The sequence below is a fragment of the Hylobates moloch genome, unplaced genomic scaffold (genome assembly GCF_009828535.3).
Source record: "Hylobates moloch isolate HMO894 unplaced genomic scaffold, HMol_V3 SCAFFOLD_34, whole genome shotgun sequence".
In the NCBI taxonomy this organism is placed as follows: Eukaryota; Metazoa; Chordata; class Mammalia; order Primates; family Hylobatidae; genus Hylobates; species Hylobates moloch.
Genome location: NW_026652309.1, coordinates 3,147,722 through 3,173,085, shown reverse-complemented (window position 1 = coordinate 3,173,085; position 25,364 = coordinate 3,147,722). Strand labels below are relative to the sequence as shown.

Sequence of the window (25,364 nt, the reverse complement as noted above, 5' to 3'; positions counted from 1 at the left end):
CAGGAGAAATAGTCTGTCATCACAGCCTTATCTAAGACACCATAGATAGTGTGTGTAGTATGAAATCTGACAAGAATCATCACAGACAAATGGAGGAAAACAAAACAAGCCATTACTGTTGTCCTAGACGTAGACTCCATGCATTTGTACAGATTTAATGTCTTAAGTTTGCTCTGTTTGGTTTCTTCTGTTTTTAACACTGGATGTTGTGCCTCTGTCCCATTACTCATCTAAGATACTTCTGCTTACCGTCTTCCACTCCCCATTCCTTCTCCTTTGCTCATGTTGTACATCTAGAATGGAGCATTTAGGACAGCTGGACCTTTGCTAACCATCCCTCTTCTGTCCTTCAGAAGTGTGTCGCTTACCAGAATCCTGAATATATCTGTAGACACAGCTCTGGGTTCTATCCTATTAGCCACAAATCCGTGTGGCCCTTCCTACTAGTAATATATGTACCCTCCACTAAATCCCAAATTTCAGTTACCCCTCACATATATTTGATGATACAGCAAAGCCCTCATCATAAAGAATCATGCTGTAATATAGATTCCATTATGCTTTGAATCAGAGCCTGTCCTGGTATATGCAGTGACGGATAACATCTCTTTTTTTTCTGGAGCACACACACACAAAAAATAACACAAAGGTGTTTGCCTCTCTCCCTTTCTGCCACCATGGTAGCAGAAGTCTGTGAAGTTTTGTACTTAGCTGGTTTTCCTGCCTCTTGCTTGTCCACTTCTAATTGGTTCTGCAACAGGAGTAGTTGCTCTGAGATGCAAACCTGCCTCCAGCCTGCCTGATGCACCATCACACAGCCCAGAGCTGCACAGGAGATGCTCATGGGGCCAGGCCACAGGCCAGGGGTGCTGACCAGGATGCCCTGCATGGAGAAGACAGGAGAGGAGCACCACCTGATGAGCACTCACTCCAGCCAGTTGTTGCTGGGCGTGAGCACATGTCCAGGGTTGCCAAAGCACAGTGCTAAGGAAAGCCACACACCTGACAGCTACCCACAAATTGTTTGAAATGCTGGGAGGATCACACAAGACACGTCTTATAAGCCTGTCTGGGTCAGGGACTGCCCGTTTATCCTGGGCAGTGCATTGAAGGTCCAGAATGTGCCATCCACAGCCAGGCTATATTTTCACCTCCTCCCACCAATCTGTCCTCTAGTACAAACTGCATGCTGTTCTCCAGCATGCCATAGTTTCACACCCTCATGCCCTTCCACAACTCTATTCAGCGTTCAGAACCAACCTCCGATGTCACCTAAAGGGGGCTTTCCTACCATCTCTGCTCTCGGACAAGTAACCACATCGCCACACTGCTGTGTTGCTCTAGACCCATATCTGGAGGTCTGCCTGGGTTCCTCCCTCGCCCTCAGTGCTGGACACCTTCTCCATCCAGGTGTCCTGACAGCTTCATTCTCTACATGTATCGCAAATAGGTTCACTTCTCCATCTCCGCTCCCAGCATCCTGCTCTCAGCCACCTTTGGCCATTCACTGAGTACTCCTTTAGCCTTTTTGTGGGTCCCCTGCTTTCCCTCTGTCCATGACATGTCCTCATAGGACCCAGAGGAATCTTCTGGAAACAAAAATCAGCCCGTGTTATTGGCCTGCTTAATATCCTTCAGTGACTTCCTGCTGCACCTCTCATAACAGCCACACCCTGAACAGAGACCTCCCAAGCCCCATATGACTTGCCCAGGCCTCCCCCCAGGCTCCTCTCTCCTCAGGGCCTCCAGCACTCCTTGGCCTCATGCCTCTTGATACACTGTTCCTTCTCACCAAAACTCTCTGTTCCCTCCCCTGAAGCCCACCTAGCTTCTTTCCCATCTTTTAGTCTCAGGTTAAATGTGATACACTCAGAGTTTTCTCTAAACCCCCTGCATCTAAGCAGGGCCCCAACTTTGTTCTTCGTTACTGCCCTTACTCGTTTTCCTCAGAACATTCATTAAAAATTGTCCTTAGATACCTGTCGACCTACATTCATTGACAGAATCTCCCATCAGACTAACTCCAAGAGCTGGGACCACAGTGTCTTGTTCACTGCTGTACTCCCGCGGCCTAGCATGGCGCCTGACCTAGAGCTGATGTTCAGATATTGGTTGGTTGGATGAATCAGCAAATAAACTCTTTGGAGTATTCCTTTGTATCCCGAAGTCTTTGATTGCTCTCATCCATGGGATTGTCACCTATTTCCTTACCTGTCTGCCTTTCATTAGACTGTAAGCTCCTTGAGGGCAAGGACTGCCTTCATATCTCTGCTCTCAGCCCCTTGGCACATGGTATTGATGCCCATAGGTTTATGTCTACTGATTGCCAGCCCTACTTAGGCACAGATAAGGGCAGCTCCTCTACCTACTTTTACCATGTGAGTAGTGCATGACTCAAATTACAGATTTCTGGTGTTGTATGTTTATTACCTTTGTAGTTATGAGATTTATTATGGAACCAAAATTATCGTAAAATGAAAACCCTTTTGATGAATTGACCATTCAAACATCCTCCCCAACCTCCCCATTTGACATCTTGTACTGCACATAGTTTTGACAGATGGGTTGTCTTTCTGATGGTCCAGCTACATTTGATTGCAAAGTGATTTCATTAAGTCAATGAAAGTGATTTTGGAGAATTTCTCAAATGTCCTGTGAAGCCCTTGACAGTAGGGATCTTGTTAACTTAAATGAAGAGGAAAAATACTGCTCAGGATGATGATATAAGTGCTTCAGAAGATAATGGTTTGTGTATCAAAGGGTTAAGAGGGGCCTAGGGAAAATTGATGAAGCCCTCAAATATTTTTGTAAAAATTTGTCATTTTTATGATAAGACCATGAAAGTCAAACATGAAATGAAGGATATCGTATTGTGCTAGCATGTAGTTTTATCAGAAGATTCATAGCCAAGTTATCAATCAAGTTCGACTCAGTGTTCATCCAGAAAATTAGCTCCTGGCTGCAATAATAAACCTAAGGTTTTTCAAATACCAGATAAAATTAAACTTGATTTTATAATTTTAAGTTTATCTTCTCAAGATAGAGTCTTTGTGAGATCATTTTGTCCCTGTTATTTGCTATCTTGAATGAATGTATTTGAAGTCACCCTTTTTCCACCAATTATCTCCTTCAGTAACAAAGACTCCTGCAGTAGCATTGAGACAGACACAACACATACATTTAAAAGCCTCATAAATACACCATACATGTAGTAAGAACATGTCAAATACTTACCAGCTGTATGTGAATGTATAAAAGAAAGCTTCTGGCCAAGCATAGTGGCTCATGCCTATAATCCCAGCACTTTGGGAGGCCAAGGCAGGCGGATCACCTGAGGTCAGGAGTTCAAGATCAGCCTGGCCAACATGGTGAAACCCCATCTCTACTAAAAATACAAAAATTAGCCAGGCATGGTGGCACACACCTGTGGTCCCAGCTATTCGGAAGGCTGAGGCAGGAGAATCACTTGATCCCGGGAGATGGAGGTTGCAGTGAGCCGAGATCGCACCACTGCGCTCCAGCCTGGGCCATGGAGTGAGACTCCATCTCAAAAAAAAAAAAAAAAGCTTCTTAACCAGAGTCTAATAGACATTGCATCCAGTCTTTAAAGATTTACATTCCTGCATCTTAATGTGGTTTCTCCCAATGACTGTTTTTACAGAGATAAGAACACTAGGAAGGCTCAGACTTATTTATTGTCACAGTAGTCATGTAAGGAATTGTTCTCCTGTTTAAAATCAAGAACAAGTGTAGTGGCTTAGTATCATCTAGAATTGGGGCAGACAGTCCCAGAAACTAGAGTCTGCAGTGCATCATCCACACTGGCCAGTGCATAGTTACCATCCACATGAAGAGACAAGAAGACCTGACTCCGTGATTAGAAGCAAACCCGAAAGTGATCCCATTATTAGAATTTGCAGACAGAATTTACACATATATTTTTGGGCCAAATCCAACCTGCCGCCAGTTTTTGTAAATAAAGCTTTCATGGAACATAGCCATGCTTGTTTGTTTATTATCTATGGCAGGGATGTCCAGTCTTTTGGCTTCCCTGGGCCACACTGGAAGAAGAATTATCTCAGGCCGCATATAAAATACACTAACGATAGCTGAGGAGCTTAAAAAAAAATCACAAAAACAGCTCAATGTTTTAAGAAAGTTTATGGATTTGTGTTGAGCCACATTCAAAGCTGTCCTGGGCCACATAACAGGCCGCAGGTTAGACAAGCTTGGTCTATGGCTACCTTCACTCTACAATAATAGAGTTGAGTAGTTGCAGCAGAGATTATGTGACCCATAAAGCCAAAATATTCACTACCTGGTCTTTACCAGAAAAAGTTTGCCATCACCTGATCTAGAGCCAGGTTTGGAGCAGAGATGTGCTGACATCTTTTGAGTCTCTTACATGCCTCCACCTTCTTTCTTTGCATCAAAAGGACATGAAAGTTTCCATGTCAGTAATAGCAGAGTGGCTTGCCCTCCCACAGCTAAAAATTATATATAAACTCCAGACAAAGCATTAAAAAAACAACTGTTTGAAGGCACTGCAGAGCAACCAAATGCAGTCAGGGACTGCAAAGGGGAGCTTTCTTGTGTAAGATCCACATTTTTACAGCTTTTTCCCAGTGGGCACTTCCCAGTTCGAGTGGCACAGGGTAGCTAGTACTTAAGCAGAAAGCTTGTGTGAGTGCAGAGTTTAGAACTGCTAGAGCAGCCAGAAAAAGAGGAGGCAAATCGCAGAAAAGAGGGATTCAACAAAGAGGGACCCCCTAAAATCTGTTTATAAATTTCCCTGAAGTTTTTTGACCCCCAAATTGTGAATTCACAAGAGAGACGTTATAAAATGCAACAGAAACCAGTAGCTGGAAAGGGTGACAAGACAGCAGAGATTTCAGCTGCTCCTCATTACAGCAGGATTAGACTTCAGAGTTTGGATCCAGTCCTGCTGTGTTACAGGGGATCACTAAACACCTTGGGCATTCCAATGAAACTTCAGAAGGGCCATGCCTTGGGAGTAGAAACCGTGTCCTAGGACTAAGGGCAAATCCAAAAACCCAAATAGACCAACCCTTACAACGTGTAAAACCAATCTCAGGATGAGTCACCAGTAACTTAATACTCTGCGGAGATGAGAAAAACCAAGCGTCTACAGTGCACCATCCACACTGTCCAGTGGACAGTCAGTGCTACTACACATATGAAGAAACAGGAAGGTGTGACCCAGTGAGTAGAAGCAAACCCTAAAGTGACCCTTTTCTTGGAATTTGCAGACACAGGATTTAAAGCACGTATTTTACATATGTTCAGAGATTTAAAGAAAAGTAGGCCAGGCACAGTGGCTCACGCCTGTAATCCCAGCACTTTGGAAGGCCAAGACAGGCATAGTGCTTGAGTCGAGGAGTTCCAAACCAGCCTGGACAACATGGCGAAAGCCCATCTCTTAAGGGAAAAAAAAAAAAGGAGTGTTAATGACTTAACTGCAAATGGGGAATCTCACACAGAATGGAAACTAATAAAGAATTACATGAAAATGCTAAAACTGAAGCTGCAGTATCTAAGATGAAAAATTCACTGGAGGATGATAGAACAAATTAATCAGAAGAATAGAAAAACAGTAGAAAAATATGGACAGAGTCTCAGTATCATAGGGACAAATTCAAACAGTCTAACATATGTGTAATTGGAGAGCCAGGAGGAGCAAAGAGAGAGATGTTAACAGAAAAAAAGATTTCAAGAAATAATGGCTGAAAATTTCCCGAATTTGGTGAAACATAACACACAAATTCAAGAAGTTCAACAGATCTCTAAGTACAAAGAACACCATATCTAGGTAAGTCGTAGTCAAACTGCTGAAAACCAAAGGTAAAGAGAAAATCTTGAATGCAGCCAGAAGTAAAAGACACATAAACAGGAGAACAACAATATGAATGATGGCTAACTTTACACATAAACACTGGAGACCAGAAGCCAGAGGACAGGATCTTTAAAGTGTGGAAAGCAAAAACCTATCAATTTGCCAAAAGTAGTTTTCAAATATAAAGTCAAAGTAAGAACATTTTTAGAAAAACAAAAACAGAAATCAATAGCAGCCATCCCAGAAAGTTTTTCCCACTAAAGGAAAATGACACCACATGGTAATTCAGATCCATAGGAAGAAATGATAACCACTAGAAATGGCAAATAGAAACGTGTTTTTTCTTCTTCAATTATTCAAAAGTTAACTAATTCAAAAATTATAACACTGGATTGTATAGTTTATAGCATATGTAGATTTAGATTATTTGACAGTGGTAGTACAAAGAATGGTAGGATAACAGAAATTAGACTTTTGCAAGTCTGATATTTTACATGAAGTGGTGCATTTTAAACTAAGTAGACTGTAGAAAAACATGCAGTAGTCCAGACACAGTGGCTCACACCTGTAATCCCAGCACTTTGAAAGGCCAAGACAGGTAGATTTGAGGCCAGGAGTTGAAGATCAGCCTGTCCAACATGGCAAAACCCCGTATCTACTAAAAATACAAAAGTTAGCCAGGCATGGTGGCACTTATCTGTAATCCCAGCTACTTGGGAGACTGAGGCACAAGAATTGCTTGAACCCGGCAGGCAGAGGTTGCAGTGAGCCAAGGTCATCACACCACTGCACTCCAGCCTGGGTGACAGAGCGAGACTCTGTCTCAAAAAAAAAAAAAAGAAAAAGAAAAATGTGCAGTATATATTATAGTTACAAAAGCAACAACTTAAAAAATAATACAAGCAAGTACAGTTCAAAAGTCAGTAGAGATGTTAATATACAAAAATTGAACACTAAGAAAAATTCAGGCAATGCAAAAAAGGAAAAGAAAGGAGGAGCAGGAATTTTAAAAGAAATGGAACAGATACAGGCCAGGCATGGTGGCTGATGCCTGTAATCCCAGCACTTTGGGAGGCCGAGGCGGGTGGATCACCTGAAATGGCATTTGAAGACCAGCCTGACCAACATGGAGAAACCCCATCTCTACTAAAAATACAAAATTAGCCGGGCATGGTAGCACATGCCTGTAATCCCAGCTGCTAGGGAGGCTGAGGCAGGAGAATTGCTTGAACCCGGGAGGTGGAGGCTGCGGTGAGCCGAGATCACGCCATTGCACTCCAGCCTAGACATCTTAGTGGATGATATTCACACAGATATATACATTTGTCAGTTTATCAGATTGTGCTGTTAAGATCTTTGCTTTTCTCTGTATGAGTTTTACCTTACGAATTTGAAGGAAGAAAGAAAACAACCCTGTAAAGAACATCGCCAATATAAGTACATCAAAAATGAAAGCTAATACCATAATCTTTATTCCATCTGTGCACTTCTGTCTCATTTTCTCTTATGCTGTTGAAGTCAACCCAACGCTTTACCTCTTTTTTACTCAATAATATAGTTTTCTTTTCTGTGGTGCTTTCTTGCTTATAACCTTTATTTTTGTTTTCTTTTTTCTAAAACTTAATGTCTCCTTTATTGGAAGTTAGTAGGCTTTTACCTCAGAGGCAGGGGTTTCTCTCACAAAGACTCGTAACAGTTTCTGTTTGTGGACAGCGAGGTCTGACAGTTAGTTGGACAGCTCCCCACACCCAGCAGTTCTTATTCATTTGTTCACCAATTCTTGATAACCTATAGCATGTCAGATGCTAGGCCCTGAGGTAAAATGGCGTGCCTAGCAGACATGCTGGCATCCATCATGGAGCTTACAGTCACAACTTCACTTTCTTTTGTAAAACTCAAATTAATACGAAACTTTAAAAGCCAAAAGGTTAAACTCGTTGGATAAGCAGTTCCAGAATCCATAGTTCTGTATGTGGTTTATGTATGTGCACCAAATGCTCTCCTGTGATAATCCCTGCCTGTGTTCAGGGGTAAACCACCATTAACAACAGGATGTAAATACAGTGTCATCAGATCATAAGTAAGGGTCAGGCTTCAGAGTCAGGGTGTAAGACGAAAATTAAGTATAGGCAAAATTCTTGTCATTAAACATTGACATCATATTCAGTGGGTGAGATGCTCACATAGGACGTGTACCCAAGAACTGAGGTTGACTGGGGAAAGAGCTTCACAGTCTCCATCTCACACTCATTGAGAGAAATAGCTCACTGAATCACCCTTGCTGTTCAAATGGTTATTCCTCTCCCTTCTCTTTCCTCACTGTTGTGTGTCACGGGGTGTGGAGGCCAGGGTGATGAGTGGGAAGAAGCTGTGTATACAGGGTTAAATTCATGTAAATGAAATGAGATCTGTACCCAGCATTTGAGAATTGCCACATGCATGGAGATATTCAAATAAGCAAGTTGCAAACTCATCCAAGTAGTGAATGTAAATGTGTACTCATTTCTGAAGGACAATCAGTGTTCAGATTACAGGGTTTTCTTTATGACACACAAATGCAGCTACTTCTCTGGAGAACTATTTATAGCGTTATTTTTATCTCCGTGATAGTTAGGGAAGCCAAAGTTTAAAGGACTATTGAACAAACGAATTTGGGAATTATAACATTGAGTTCAATTAAAAAGCCTTTTTAGCTGAAACAATTGTTTATAGCGCCATATTTAATTCCTATAAAACTGTATTCTAAACTATCTTCTGAGAGACATTTCAGTGTTACATTAAAAGTTTTTGCCTTTGGTAATTACTGGTTCATTTGCTTTAAAGCAGCATGTCATTTTCTTTGGCTTAAGAGAAAGATTACTTTTTGTGCAGGGATAATGGGCTTATAAGTCTAGTATAAAACATATTTAACCAATTTTCCCAATTTTGTTTATTTTTCCCCTTCCTCTGCAGTTTCGTGCCTTAGCACCAATGTACTATCGAGGGTCGGCTGCAGCTATAATCGTTTATGATATCACAAAAGAAGTAAGACTATGTAGTTTTCTTTAGATTGTTTTGAAAACTCTCTTTTGGTTGCTTAGATCTCCAGTTGCTCTCCTTTTTTTGTGTTACAGGAGACATTTTCAACATTAAAGAATTGGGTGAAAGAGCTTCGACAGCATGGCCCACCTAATATTGTAGTTGCCATTGCAGGAAATAAATGTGATCTTATCGATGTAAGGTAAGTTATTAGAACGAGAGATTACAATACCTATTATGTGTTCCTTTTCTTAATAAGCAATATCCAGTATAAGAATCTTGCTTTTATTTTGTCTCTGACATTGAAAAATTCCTTTTGGTTGTGTGGTTGGAGTGCTAAAGTTTCAAACTAAAATTAAGATTTCAGGCATTTGGAGCTAATTATATTATGTATATAGACAGGTGTGCAATTTACAGAAATACTGGTTGCATTGCACCCAACATCTGAGATCAGAGCAGCCCCTAGGCTCCCATGACTTAGAATACTTGAATGCAGAAAGCACATTTATTGGCAGTTTCTCTGGGCCACTTCCATCTTTCCCAAAGCAAGGGCTTTTTGAAAATTTTGGCTGGGGAAGAAAAACCCTGCCATCCCTAATCATTCCATTAGCTACATTACTAGTGGTACCAAGTTTTGTTTCATTTTGTTTGTTTACCCATGGATGTGGTGTAATCGGGAAGACCATGTCTCAGGGCCCATCCAACAACCATTTAGGCCATCCTTTGTCATCGTAAATCTGGTTAACTACTGGGTAGGTGGGGGTACAACTAAGGTCTTCATGGGTAGAATTTCTGATATGTAGTTGTTGCCTTCCAGAGAAGTCATGGAGAGAGATGCAAAGGACTACGCCGACTCTATTCATGCAATTTTTGTAGAGACCAGCGCAAAAAACGCGATAAACATAAATGAACTCTTTATAGAAATTAGTGAGTATCTCTGTGCCTTATCCATTTCCTCTGTAAAAGCAACTTAACACAGAATGATCTTCCTGGTTAGAATTCCTGTCTTACTTAGAGCAGTCTAGTCTCTGATATTGTGATCAGTGAAATGAGATTGGAGAAGGTACGAGTAATGGCCAGTTTTCATATCATGTTATAGTTGCTGAAGAGCTGCTTCCCTTCTGGAAAGAATGTTGCCACTGAATAAATAATGCACAGGGTATTGAGGTCATGAAAGCTGTCCCATTTCTTTCTCTATTTAAATGTGTTTCTGTTAGTCGTCCAAGGTCATTGAAAATGAACAAAATGAATAAAGGGAAATGAAATGCAGGTATGCTTGCACGGTAAGAAAACCCTCAAAAACAATACTAGGCAAGTGAAAGGTAAGACCTGTTTTCCGTTCTTTTTCCCTTCCCTTTCCAGAAGTGTTAATATGATGATACTAGACGGGAGAGGGGCTGCTGCATGCCTTTGGGATCCTCTGCAGATTGTATCTGTGTTTATTCATTTCATTCAAATTCATCAAAATATTTATTGGGAGCTGTTCCAGGCTCAGGGGAAATAGCCATGAAGAAGATAGACACAGCCCCTGCTCTCCTGGAGTGCACATTCTACAGAAGGAAACAGACAGTGAACACCAAATAAATAGGATCATTTCAGATCATAATAACTGATACGAAGAAAATAATTTAGGATGAAATGAAGGAATGTCTGCAAGCAATCAGGGAAGATCTCCCTAAGGAGGTGCTATCAGAGCTGAGGTCCAAGGAAGCAGGCCCTATAGAGGTGTGGGGAGTCACATGAACATGTCAGACTTCCAGGTGGAGAAAAGCAGAAAGCCTTCAGAGCAGGGTGGATGTAGCGTTAAGATCTCCCATGTGGTTGACAGCCACGGGGACTGAAGCAAGGAGGGTCCTTTGCCATTGTGTCGAGGAGGGGCATGAACTTCAGAGCCCACCAAGGCCAGGCGAGGATGACCCATGAGCAGAGCAGGCCCAGGTGAAGCCCTGGGAACCCCAGCTGAGGCCAGGCCCAGCTCCATCATCTGGGGCCACACTGGAATGTGGGCCCCTGGTTGCTGAGGTTGTTTTCACATTTTTTTTTTTACATGTCCCATTGTTTAGATTTGGCCAATCATTTAAGTATTTTCAGAGTACTTTGCAGGCCTAAGGAGCCCATCTGCTGCCAGATATGGCCAGTGAACTACTGATTGCACCCTCTAGGCCAGCCTGTTCATTTCAGTGTTAAGTCATGATGTGCCTGGGCATGGTGGTTGTCACCTATAATGCCAGCTACTCCAGAGGCTGAGGCAGGAGGATCACTTGAGATCAGGAGTTTAAGACCACCCTGGGCAGCCTAGTATAACCCTATGTCTAAAAAAAAAATAAAAATAGTAGGGCGTTGTGGCAAGCACCTGTAGTCCCAGCCACTTGGGAAGCTGAGGTGGGAGGATGGCTTGAGCCCAGGAATTTGAGGCTGCAGTAAGCCATTGATTGCACCACTGCACTTCAGCTTAGGTGACAGAGCAAAACCCTCTCTCTTAAAAAAACAAAAATCATGTTTATTGTTGTCCTGGATGTAAATAGCAGGTACCCAGATGGATTTTTGAAAGGCAACATAAAGCCAGTTGGGAATTTTTCACAGCTCAAGCTAAAATATCTAAGTGTGTGGTGTCATGAATATGTTAAAATTACCGCTGTCTTTTTGTGTTCTTTACTTTAGTGGTATTAAAAACAGGAAAGTAGGCCAGACATGGTGGCTCACACCTATAATCCCAGCACTTTGGGAAGCCAACGTGGGTGGATCACATGAGGTCAGGAGTTCGAGACCAGCCTGGCCAACATGGTGAAACCCCCATCTCTACTAAAAATACAAAATTAGCTGGGCGTGGTGGTGCATGCCTGTAATCCCAGCTACTTGGGAGGCTGCGGCAGGAGACTCGCTTGAACCCGGGAGGTGGAGATTGCAGTGAGCCGAGATCACTCCATTGCACTCCAGCCTGGGCAACAAGAGCAAGACTCCGTCTCAAAAAAAAAAGGAAGGTAGTAAACTATACCAACAATGAAAAGTCTTATATAAAAACTAGTATGTACATATTCATTTTAACTGTGAAAAATAAAACCTATATGTTCACAAAGACTAGAAAAATTGAGAGAGATGTACATAGACTTTCTTGTTCACTGGCTTAGTAAAACTGCGTGAGCACAGTACCTGGCACACTGACTTTGTATTGAAGTATAATAGACATACAGAAATGTGCATATATCAGAAGTATAAGGCTCAGTGAATTTTCACAAACTGAATATACTCTGGTGCTTGGCACTCTGGTTGGGACATGGCCATTCCTACACCCAAGGGTAACCATCCTGATACTAATTCTTCAGATTGTTTTATCTGGTTTTGTTTTACATATATTTTGTACTTTATATTTTTAAAAACACTCTGTTTCCTCTTGTGTGTCTGGCTTCTTTCATTCTGCATTACATTTTTAGACCATCCATGTCATTGCATCTAGCTGTGAATGATCCATTCTCATGGCTGGTTTGTGCGTGTCAGTGTCAGAGTCCAAGTTGTGGGGGTAAGGGGGCAGTGAAGAATACCCACAATATAATTATCCATTCTGCTGTTGATAGACATTTGGGTAGCTGTTTCCAATTCAGAGTTATTACAGACAGTACTGCTCTAAACATTCTGATCGTATTCTTTGGTGAACATCTGTACACATTTTTGTTAGGTATATTTATACCCACAAGAAAAATTGCTGGTCATTAAGTATGCATGCATTCAGTACAGCTTTACCGCCAACCAGTTTTCAAAGTGGTAGTTGTACTAGTTGACAACCATACCAGTAGTGTATGAGAAGTCCGGTCACTTTCTGTCTCCGGTGGGCAGGCAGTGATCTCCATTTTCATGACAGTTAATGAAGTTGAGCACATTTCCGAATATTTATTTACATTTGTCATATCTACATATCCTCCTTTGTGAAGGGCCTGTTAAGTCTTTTGCCTGTTTTCCTATTGGGTTACCTGCCTTCTTCTTAATGTTTTATAGTTCTTTATTTTGGAGATGAGTCACTTATTGACTATGTATATTGGAAGTATCTTCTACTATATGGCTTGCCTTTGATTTTTTTAGTCAACTCCTTCGATGGATTGTAGTTTTTAATCTTCATATAATCTGATTGATCCTTGTTTTCCTTTATGTTTAGCTGCTTTAGGTTTTTGGTTGCTGTTTTAGAAATCATTACCTGTTCCCAGCTCATGAAAATATTCTCTTTTTTCTTTTAAAAATATTACTTGTTCAACAATTTTTTGATGTCATATTTCACAGATGTCTCTTAGATACCAGCTATATTTCAATATCCATTTATTGAGAATAATGACAAGAAGCTTGGGTAGAGCTTTTAAACAGATTGGTAGTATATTCACAGCAGTGTCTAGTCATTTGAAAAGTAGTTACAAGACACTGGGAGATACTTTCTCAGTGTGGAAACCATGCTGTGTACTCCCCACACAGATCTGCAGACAACTCAAAGTGGTGGAGGCTCAAGACTTGACAGAACCTGAGAGTCAGTGGAGAGGCCATCTTAGCCTTGTTAATGTCAAAAGATGTACATGTCCATTTATTCCGTGTTTACAAAATACTTCTGTGTCAGGTATTGTGCTGAGAAGATGCTGGAAACATAAAGATGGACAAATAGGATCTCTTCCCTAGAAGAGCTTAGGGTCTAATGCGAGGGAGATAGTCATATAAACAGATATGAGATATGTGTAGTAACCTGTTTCTGGTGTCCTAATTGAGTGTAGTGTCTGGGATGTTACAGAGTAAGGAAGTGGGAGGGTGTCAGGAAAGCCTTTGTACAAGAAGCAACCCTGAGTTATTAGCCAGGTAGGTAGATGGGTGATTTAAGGATTCTCTTGAAATTGTCATTATGCTTCACGGAGCAGTGAAGTGAAACCTGTTCATTCTCATGCATTGTTGGTAGGAGAATATAGTGGCACAGTCTCTTCAGAGAGTAATTTGGCAGCATCTGTCAAAATTTAAATTGCACATTCTTCCTGCTTTTGTGCTAGATAGACACTGGAATACAATGTACGTGTCAGACAAATACCCAGGAGTAGAATACCGTGACCTAGCTCTTCCACTCCTGGCATTAATCCTACACTTATACTCGTAAGTTCAGAAAGATGCTTCTTGCATCTTTATTAATAACATCAAAATATTGGAAACAAACTAAATACCCATCAATAGAGAAATAGTTAAATGAATGGTGGTACATCTACAAATTCAGTATTTTAGAGCTGTTAAAAAGAAGGCAGCAGACCAGGCACGCTGGCTCACATCAGTAATCCCAGCACTTTGGGAGGCTAAGGCAGGCAGATTGCTTGAGGTCAGGAGTTCGAGACCAGCCTGGCCAACATGGCGAAACCCCGTCTCTACTAAAAATATAAAAATTAGCTGGGAGGCCGGGTGCGGTGGCTCACGCTTGTAATCCCAGCACTTTGGGAGGCCGAGGCGGGTGGATCACGAGGTCAGGAGATCGAGACCACGGTGAAACCCCATCTCTACTAAAAATACAAAAAAAGCAGCCGGGCGTGGTGGCGGGCGCCTGTAGTCCCAGCTACTTGGAGAGGCTGAGGCAAGAGAATGGCATGAACCCGGGAGGCGGAGCTTGCAGTGAGCCGAGATTGCGCCACTGCACTCCAGCCTGGGCGACAGAGCGAGACTCCGTCTCAAAAAAAAAAAAAAAAAAAAAATTAGCCGGGCATGGTGGTACATGCCTCTAATCCCAGCTACTTGGGAGGCTGAGGTGGGAGAATCGCTTGAACCTAGGAAGCTTAGGTTGCAGTGAGCCGAGATCATGCCACTACACTCCAGCCTAGGTGACAGAGCTGATAGCCTGTCTCAAAAAAAAAAAAGTAGGCAGCTCTTTCTCCATGTACTATGATGCCACAATCCCCAGGATGTGTTGAGTGAAAGTATCAAGGTGGAGAATGGTGCATATATATGATTTGTTTTATTTCTTGCCCCATTTGGCCTTGGAAGGGGGAGATGGGTAGGGATATAGGTGTGCTTGAGTGTTTGTGCATATATGTCTCTGGAAGGCTGCACGAGAAATGGGCCACAGTGGTGGCCTTGTCATGAGACAGAGGGACAACCATGTTCTGATTGAACTTTTTAAAAACAAATCCTATGTATTACCTACTCAAAACAAAATGTTTTTAATGTGTGGCTTTTTTTAATTAAAAAATGTTTACTAAGTGCTGTGTGATATCCTTGTTTGGATCCTGGGGCAGAAGCAGGACATGCAGAAAAACTGATGCTATCTGAAAAAAGTCTGGAGTTAATAGTGATGTGGCAATGTTGAACTCTTCATTTTGACAAATGTCCCATGGTAATATGTCAGCACTGGAGGAAACTGGGTGGGAGGTACACAGGAGCTCTGTCATCTTTGCAACTTTTCTATAAATCTAAAATTATTTTAGCATAAAAAGTTTATTAAACTTTTTTTTTTTTTTTTTACTTCAGTGAAACCTGTCAAATTGCATGTGCAAAATTGTTGTGTCTGAGAAAGTTAAAGCTCACTCCCTTCCCTTTTCTCATCTTGGTTTAGGTCGAAGAATTCCATCCACTGACGCCAACCCGCCATCTGGCGGTAAGGGCTTCAAACTCCGAAGACAGCCTTCAGAGCCAAAGCGGAGCTGCTGCTGACCGAACCTCAGCCTCTCAGACTTGATGATGAAGTAGGTGGTCCTGAAAGTTAACAGGAGGGCTGGGGTCCCTGCCACCAGTTTTCACCTAGCTGGTCTTGAGTCTTCTCCGTGCAAAAAGGATTCACAGAAATTGACCAGTTCTGTTCCCCAAAGACTGCAGCAATGATATTTCAGTCTGTGAACTCCTATTATGTAAAGAATCTCTAGTGTACAAAGGGACTACATCGTTGGCTTTTGACCTTGCTGAAAAGGAACATATAATTGTATGGTTGGTAGGATTAAGTTGTTGAGTAGTTTTGTAATCAAGATTTTATGTAACATTTGTAAAGGGAAAATTAGCACTTTCGTGGTTCTTAAGGGAAAAGAAAAAGAGCTTGTGGAGATTATAATTTCCTTGGTTTCTGTTACCACTGTTAGAGGGAGTTGTATTATTTAACATATAGTAGGATAGTTTAAGTGGAGGGAGGACAATTATTATCTGAAGCTAAAATGGGTTATTTATAGGACTGATGGAAATGATTTCATCTCTGCCATCTCTAAAGCACTTTTCATTGAACATGTTAGCCTAGGATACGTACAGTAAATTAACAATGATAGCAGCAGATGCCTAGCTCACCCTGGGTTTGCTTCTGACCTTGTCATGTGTGTGCCACCAAACACGTTATTGGCACCTTTTTAAATAAGCTCTCATGATCAAGATGGTGATGGTAGAGAAGCTGCCCGGAATAAATTGAATTTCATATGTTCTAAACTGACTAGCAATGGTTTAAAAAGGAAGAAGAGCGGAAGTGAAGAAGGTGGTGTAAATGCTGTCAATTTTTTTTTAACCCAAGTATTTTGGTGGGGAAAAGCAAGTATCTGTTGCTTAGCATATGTAAAGTTGTAGTCTATATTTATGAGGCCATTGCTTAAAGATTATAAATTATGTAAATACATTAATAAATTCTAAGTTTCATTTGACATTCCATTGAATCTCGCACCCAGTCTCACGTATGCCTGCCCAGTTTTCAGCCTCTTAACGGGAGACTCAAACACATTGGTGTTGTATAAAGGTATAGAGCACATAGCACTTGAAAGGTTTCTCTGCCTTCCCTTCTTCCCACCCACCTCCCACCAGATCCCATCTGGAAATCATAATAAAGACATACGCCACTTTGACAAACCTGACTAGTCCTTACTAGCCTGAGGGTAAAAGATTAAGCTCCAACCTCAAGTCATTTACCTGGTCTTGGTAATAAGTTTCTTTTAGCTTGTACAGCATCCTCAGACCGACTGAGGAGCTTTCCTTGTTAACAATTTAGCTTATCTTTCTGTTTCCTTTATTTTTCCCCTGCCTCTGCTAGTGGTTAACACTCTTTTCCCTCAGGGAGCCTAATGAGGTTTTTAATATAATCTAAAAATAAAGCATTGAAGTGAAGTTGGTGAAAATTTGTTCCTGGTCTAATTTGGCACCCTTCCAACCTGAGTATTGTAGGGGAAGGAAATTTACAAGATTTAATAGGAAATGAAACAGCTTGAATTTCAAACTAAATTGTATTTTCAGAGCTATCCTGCAACTGAACAGCTGAAACTTTAAAAAAGAATTAGTATTATTTTGTGCCCCCCCACTTAATATGGATAGATTTTAATGGGAAAATTATAATTCAGATTAAGTAAAAAACAATTCCCTTTTCCCTGTTGTATATCTTAAGCGTTTGGAATTTTTTTTATCTCCTGAAATCATATAAAAAGAATGTCGTTAGTAAAAATTCTGACTTCGTTTTGTTTAAACGACATGTGGATGCTCCATCCCCCTAGGATTTTGCTTCCTCCCCAGTGCTAAATTAGCAAGCTCCTAGAGAAGCCATGTGATTCCCAGGGCCAGGCGCTTTACACCTAAAGTAGTTTGACTTTCTTCTGTATACATCCAGATGGATCCCAGGCATCCGGGCACCGCCCTGGTATGTCCCTAGAATTCCCACTGCTGGGCCTCTATCTCCACGACAACAAAATAAAAACAGAGGTTGCTTGACTCATTACCAAAGAGGCAAAGCTTGTGCGACCCTTTCTGTCTTATTTTACCAAAATGTGCAAATCTATGACCTTCACATTTTTTCCACCAAACCCACCAGTAGCTATTGGTGATTGCATGGTGTCTCGGTGCATGGGGAAAGGCAAGGTCTTCTGAGCTCATCTTAACTGGTGAGGCATCTGGATGTCTCTGATCTTACTGTGATGTTTTACTGTACCGAGCCCAATGTGGGTCCATCTCATCAGCCTTTTGCTGATTTCATGATTTCTCACTCTCCCTCCCATATGTAGGGTGTGATTCTGTTTTATTATAGCCATATGTTTTATTAACAGAATGAGTGATATGAAGCTTGTACTTATGCATTTCTCGGGCCTCTTCCCTCATTTTCATCAGTCTGTCTAAGAAGTTGACTTGGCACTGTTTCTCATGTAATATCCTTTTAATGCTTAGCAACAACAACAACAAAATTACTCTCTCAGATCCATAATCCATACTCAGTGAAAGCAGGGAAAAAATATTTTTACTTGTTTTATTTGCTTCTAAAATGCAAAGATGAATACTAAAGTCAGAAGCAGTGTTTTATTTTGGACACATTTTGGATTATTAAGCTGACTAAGCAATGATCTAATACACATTTCATATTTTCTTTATAATAATTTCTTATGGAGAAGAGGCTAGATTTCAAAGGAATTGAGACATACTCCCATCTATAAACATTTTTTGGTTTTCTTACGATACAGGGCCTTTTTTTTTTTTTTTTTTTTTGAGACGGAGTCTCGCTCTGTCACCCAGGCTGGAGTGCAGTGGCACGATCTCGGCTCACTGCAAGCTCCGCCTCCCGGGTTCACGCCATTCTCCTGCCTCAGCCTCTCTGAGTAGCTGGGACAACAGGCGCCCGCCACCACGCCCGGCTAATGTTTTTGTATTTTTAGTAGAGACGGGGTTTCACCGTGGTCTCGATCTCCTGACCTCATGATCCGCCCGCCTCGGCCTCCCAAAGTGCTGGGATTACAAGCGTGAGCCACCGCGCCCGGCCCCAGGGCCATTTTTTAAAACTCAGGACTGAACAGAAGAGAAAAATTATTAATTAGTTGCTACTGTATGTTGATTCTTTTCAGAGAAATTGAAATAAGCTCTTTGCAGGCGTCCAATCCTAGAAACCAATGGTCTCCAGAACTCTCCTTTCACACAAGTGTTTTTCTGATTCTATGATAACTAATTAACTATCATCTGGTGATTAAAAGAACATAAAGTAAGATTATGATTAAGTGTCCATCACCTGCTTGTCAGCCGCAGTCAGGATAAGTTTTACACGAAGCAGGTGAAAGATTTAGTTCTTTTCAAAGTAACTTATTTTCTTGTGACCCGTTTATGATGTTGTTTGAAGTCCCTGTTTCCCATTGTGTACGCACTTTCTGGATGTCTGAAAGGATTGGGACTTTTGTGTGAGAGGCTTGATCGCCTCCTCTATGTGGGCTGGTGTCCTTGAAGTTATCAATTCCTCTTATTCTTAAATATCTAAAGGGAAAGGAAACCACCGTTAATTTCAGAACTTCTCTTTAAGTCTTGTATGTATTTCTTTTATGTTCTCAAGGAGGAAAATTGGTCTAGGAGGCCTTCTAAATTAAACTCTGGTGAATATAGTAATGAAAATATCCTTTAGCTAACTTTCCTGTAACTGTCAAACCAAAATGTCAGTATTTTTAGGGCATTGTGTTAAAATAAGCAGTTTAGATTCCGATGACACTGCACTAATTGGCATGTCAGCCTCCAGCTCAGAAAGGCATTTGCTCATGGTTACAGGCGTCTTTTAGATTCTAAGAGTGAGTTACAGAATTCTTTTTGGTACTTTCACTTATTCTTTCAGAATACATCAAGGATGTGATTCATGGGCCCTTAAGAGTATAAGATATAGGTGCACAGTATGTTACTTAAGTAACAGATGAGCCCCCTTAAACATCCACATGTCTCTGCAGAAACCTGTGTAAGTATTGCGAAAACCCTTTTCTTCCAGGGAAAAATTATTGGAAATTCCTTAACTGAGCTACACTTGGTACTTGCTCTAGAACATTTGGGAAATGACAAACTCAGGCGGGCTCTTCTCTCTAACCTCACTGGGCTATAAATGTTCCTTCTAACTCTGTAATGAAAATTCAATGAGAAACTAGATAGTGAACCTGTAAAAGTCATTATTTACATTTGTTTTAAAGGGACAGTGTTACCGTTTGACTTCAAGAGATTTTCTACCTCTTAACAGTTAATATTTTTTAAAGGAAGAAATGGAATGTACCTTCAGGGGTCAAGCTGTTAACTACATACCTGCCTCTAGTTAGCTTGGTTTATCAAAAGGATTTTTAAATGATTCAAGATAATGTTTGGGATATTTGTTTTAACTCTTGCTGTGCTATGATTTTAAAAAATAGTCTAAGAAACAAATTTATCCATGAGATAAACAATATATTTTATAGTTTCAGAAAAAAGGGGTGGGGGTGGAATTTAGCCTAGAACTTAAAGAAACAACCTCTGCGAATTTCTCTTGACAGCAGAGTTGCTTGTCTTGACTTCTAATAATAGAAATCCAGGCAGTTTGATTATCCGATTTGCAAGAAACTTTAATGGAATTCTGGGGCATTTGTCCTGTTTTATGTACAAATGAAAGTCTAAAAAAATATTAGAAGGATATTACATTTTTCAGGAGCCTCCACTTTTTCAGTCTTAAGAGAATGGTAAGTGAGAGACCTATTGTGATGAAGTTTCATTAGACATAATGTGGAAAGTGAATAAATAGAACCAAGAATCTTCATATTTCTCTGTTGGTCTTTCAGGATTCTCTTAGCATATAGGAAAATGATTTACTTTCCAAATCTCGAAGGACTTCCAGTAGCATAGATCAAGTTTAATCTGATGGTCTGTACCATCAGAAATAACTAATATCTGTTTTCTTTCCTTTTAGAGTATAATCAATTATGGACAGGCCAGAATATTTTTGGCTTCAAAACAAAAGGATTCATAAGCTTAAAAAAACAAAAATCCCAAACCTTCCATCTATCTCTTTTATTACGTTGAACATTTTAGATAGTAAGATTAAGATGTATCATTAGTAGATGGTGAAATTAAAACCGTGGTGTCTAACAGATTTAACAAAAAATGTTTAATTTACTGCAAGTTCATTTTTAGATCTGTATGGTGCCCAGTGCTCCACAAAATGCATCATAATTGCAACAGCAAAATTATTTTCATGAACAAGAATTCAAGTGCCAAGTCCTATCAGCCAATTAAAAGCCGTAAGATAGTAACGATTTTTTTTTCTTTTTTTTTTTTTTTCTTTTTTTAGATGGAGTCTTACTGTGTTGCCCAGGCTGGTATGCAGTGGCGCAATGTCAGCTCACTGCAACCTATGTCTCCTGGGTTCAAGCAGTTCTCCTGCCTCAGCCTCCTGAGTAGCTGGGATGACAGGCATGCACCACCACACCCAGCTAATTTTTGTATTTTTAGTAGAGATGGGGTTTCACCATGTTTGCCAGGCTGATCTCGAACTCCTGACCTCAGGTGATCCGCTCACCTCTGCTTCCCAACATTCTGGGATTACAGACGTGAGCCACCGCACCCAACCAGTAATGATTTTTTTAAAGGGCCTTTCTTAATTGACAGTTTTAAGCTGTAGACATTAATATTCTAACAAACAAAACATGCCAGTTTTACTGATTCCACTTTTTGCTTGATTCAGGAACTTTTCATTGTTTGGGGAAACTTTTGAATGCAGTACTGTGGAGGAAATCATCCTTAAAATAGCATTTCAAACATAGGGCCAATAATTTTTACTCAGAACTGAAATTGTCAAGGAAACCCCCGCAGCATCTAACGTCATCTTGTAGAAGAGCTGGGCGTACCTCTTCCTGTAGGCCAATTCAGAGGCCACTGGCCACCCAAGTAGAGTGGGGCCCACTGGCATGAGCAGTCCCTGTGCCCATGCCCATGGTGGTGCTTGACTTTGCTTTGGGGCTTAATCCTAGTATCATTTGGCCGTTAATTTTTAATTAAGTTTATACTTGAATAATCAGTTTTACTCTTGAAAAATTTTGAAGCCAGCACTTCAATTTGTTTATATTCACTTACCTTGTATATGAACTTATGACTTTACAGTTTGTAAAACCTTCTTAACGTGGCTCATACACGTGATGTCAGAGGGACTGGTTAGTTCACAGGGCGAATTATTGGCATCTGGCTAGTCAGAGCAACTGATGGGTGGCTTTTTTTTTTTTTTTTGAGACGGAGTCTTGCTCTGTCACCCAGGCTGGAGTGCAAGGGCGCGATCTCAGCTCGCTGCAACCTCCGCCTCCCAGGTTCAAGCAGTTCTTCTGCCTCAGCCTCCTGAATAGCTAGAATTACAGGCGGCTAATATTTTTTGTATTTTTAGTAGAGACAAGATTTCACCATGTTGGTCAGGCTGGCGTCGAACTCCTGACCTCATGATCCGCCTGCCTCAGCCTCCCAAAGTGCTGGGATTACAGGCGTGAGTGGTGGCTCTATTTTTAAACCATTTGTTATACTGTGTAGACAGAGCTTTATTGCCCTGGAAAAGATTTTTTTTTTTAACTCTCATGCAGTTCAGTCTTTCCATCATTTCACTTTGTTGAGTCACCCACATAATTGTCAATCATTCCTCTGACCTTCTTAAGAATTTACATCTTACCGTCTCTGTGATTGAAGCAGACTTCTCGCTTTATTTCCCTTAGGCTCATTTTTCTGTGGGCTCTCTCTTAGAGACACATGGCCAGAGACACCTCCTCAGCATATGTAATATGCCTTCCCCTGCGGCCTTCCGTGGTCACAGCAACAGGGGCTGCTCACCCCCTCCAGCTGGGGCTTTTCTAACAAGCACAGTCAGAAATGCACAGGCCCGGGGTGGGGGATGAACAGAAGTTGATTAGTGGGCACAGAAATACAGTTAAATAGAAGGAATAGTTCCAGCATTCGATATTACAGTAGGAAGACTGCATTTAACAATAATTGATTGTATATTTGAAAATAGCTAGAAGAATCAGAATAATCCCAAAACAAAGGATAAGCAAGGTGAAGGAAATCTCAGTTACCCTCATTCAGTCCATTACACATTGGATGCAGGTATCAAAATATCACAGGTACCTCAAAGACATGTACAACTCTTAATTTAACATTTTTGAAAGAAAAGAAAACCAGCCAGAGCATAAAACAAATAAAATAAGAAACACAGAGGCCAGTGTTAGGTGAAGAACTCCGGTGCTTCAAAAAGAGAATAGCAGCGCTCGCTTACCGTGGGAACATGGCCAGTTGACAAAATGGGTTTTGGTTTTTTTGTTTTGTTTTGTTTTACCATTGGTAATAAGATAGTTAACATAAGTGGTCAGAACTTCGCTGAATTTGTAATAAAGCATTTGTTAAACGTGTAAAAGTCCAAATTAAAAGTCTTGAAGAAAAACAGCTATGGCAATGAGCCTAGACATTTAAAAAAAAAAAAAAAAAAAAGCTGAGCTGTCCTACCAGCAATCTTTCTCCTAAGAATGTCATGCCTTTTCAAGACCTGATGAAAGGAATAAGATATTTGTGCCTTTTTACAATAGCATCTATTATGAAAATAAAATTCAGTTGCTTACAGTTTTGGCCGCTTTGTAGCACTATTATAAACAGCCCAAATTTATGGCCTTGGCCTTACTGCATGACACATGGCCTGGTTACCTGTCACGGAATGCTGCAGTGGTGGTTTGCCAAGCTTCTGTGGATGTTTGAAGACTTTATTTTTGCAGTCTTAACCTTGGGCTGGACCTAAGTGTATGTAAACCTTATATGATGTCTGTATTGTTTATAGATGCTGACAAAAGAAAACTAGACCTGTTGTTTTTTGTTGTAAGATTTTTGTTTTCATACCTATGCTCATAGTAGATAGTTTGCAAATGAAAGTTGATTTGCCATACTTTTAAATAATATTGTTTTAGCTTGAATATTCTATAATACACTTTTATAGAGTATAACATGCTAAATCACTGTTTTGTTGTAAGAAAGGTGTAAACATTTTGTTAATAAAATGCTCTGTTTACAAATATATATTTGCCACCCAGATGGTTTCTCTTTGTGATATTACTCATCATATGTTCTTCTTAACCAAATACTCTGAAGTCATTTTTAAATGACCTTTGGATACTGAAGTACCAGAATTTTGACAGCTGTAGTGTCTGGTGAGCAGCAAGTTATTTGTACCAAGGTATCTGAAGCTTCCCAGCTTCCCATATCCTTATCTTATACAACTCCTCCCTCTGCTTGCTCTTCAGTAGTTAAGATGGGGGTTCTAGAAGCAGGTCAGCAAGGCCACCAGTGAGCACTTAGAGGGAAGTTTGCTGCCCCTGGAAGAAAGGAACAGCGCAGTGCCCTAGATTGTAGAAGAAAAGGTCTTCCCTCATCTTCCATTATTTTGGGGATTTCATCAAAGATGCTAGTCTTTCCATCCCAGTGTTGACTTGAACCCTGCACCCCTACCATCCCAGTGTTGACTTGAACCCTGCACCTCTAGTACTCTTCATTGCCAACAGAAGCACTGGCTCACACACACCCATGTTCTCTTTGCTGTTCCTCTTAGGTAGAAGCACATTTGCCTGTACAGTGTAGTTGTGCCAAAGAATACCTACAAGTTCAAGTGAGGGAACCAGAGAGAGCAGAGAGGGCTTGAGACAAACAGGCTTGGATATGAGTCTCATCAGAGCGTCTTTCCAGGCTTTGCAGCCCTGGACAAGGCCGTTAACCTCTCTGACCTGTGTTTCCTTTATCTTCACAAAGGGAAGATAATAAGAGCTTATCACATGTGGCTGTTTTGGTGGGATACCTATAGCTGTCATTTAACACAGCATTAACAAAGCATAAACATCTCACAATATTTTTGTAAGCTGTCTCCCTGATAATCATTTTCTGATTCAGTTAAAATAACTTTGCTATAAGTCTGGTGGCTTGCTGTTTTGTTTTTTTCTGTGTTTTTAAGTATAAAACCTACAAAAAATGCCATGAATCTTGGGTACAGCTTAATTAAATTTCACAACAGTTACCCACATAACCAGCCCTCAGATCACAAAGTGGGACATCTGCCACATCTCAGATGCCCAACCTTGCACTCCTTCTCTAACATCACTGATGAGTTTTGTCTGGTTTCAACTTTATATACATACTATATGGTTCTATATGGGTCTGGCTTCTTTCATCCAACATGGTATGTCATATTCTCATTCATTCTCACTGCTACGTAGGATTCCACTGTGTGAATAAACCACCATTTATTTATCTAGTCTATATTGATAGGCATTGGATTATTTCCAGATTTTTGCCATTATGAATGTACCACAATGAACCTTACATACATCTCTGGTGTAAAGGCTTGTACAGGTTTCTCTTGGGCATGTGCCTGGGAGTGGAATTACTGGGTCATGAGAAATACACACACACACACACACACACACACACACACACACATATTCTAATATCTGATTCGTTTTTGCTTTTGTAGTTTTCTAAAATGGTATATCTGGCTGGGTGTGGTGGCTCATGCCTGTAATCCCAATACTTTGGGAGGCCAAGGCGGGTAGATCACTTGAGGTCAGGAGTTTGAGACCAGCGTGGCCAACATGGCAAAACCCCAACTCTACTAAAAATATAAAAATTAGCCGAGCATAGTGGCAGGCTCCTGTAATCCCAGGTACTTGGGAGGCTGAGGCAGGGGAATCACTTGAACCCAGGAGGCGGAGGTTGCAGTGAGCCGAGATCACACCGTTGCACTCCAGTCTGGGCAACGAGAGCAAAAGTCCATCTC

The 25,364-nt window shown here is 40.9% G+C and overlaps 1 protein-coding gene across 1 annotated transcript in view; it reads left to right on the top strand.

Annotated features, from left to right (window-relative positions):
* Positions 1-23,624, top strand: part of LOC116463358 (ras-related protein Rab-22A) — a 60,443-nt gene extending 36,819 nt beyond the window's left edge. Inside the window, exons 4-7 of the mRNA XM_032146430.2 lie at positions 8,807-8,878; positions 8,968-9,074; positions 9,690-9,799; positions 15,426-23,624. Coding sequence (XP_032002321.1) covers positions 8,807-8,878; positions 8,968-9,074; positions 9,690-9,799; positions 15,426-15,523 — 387 coding nt within the window. The 3' untranslated portion in view covers positions 15,524-23,624. The remainder of the gene's footprint in view (positions 1-8,806; positions 8,879-8,967; positions 9,075-9,689; positions 9,800-15,425) is intronic.
* Positions 23,625-25,364: the final 1,740 nt, after the last annotated feature.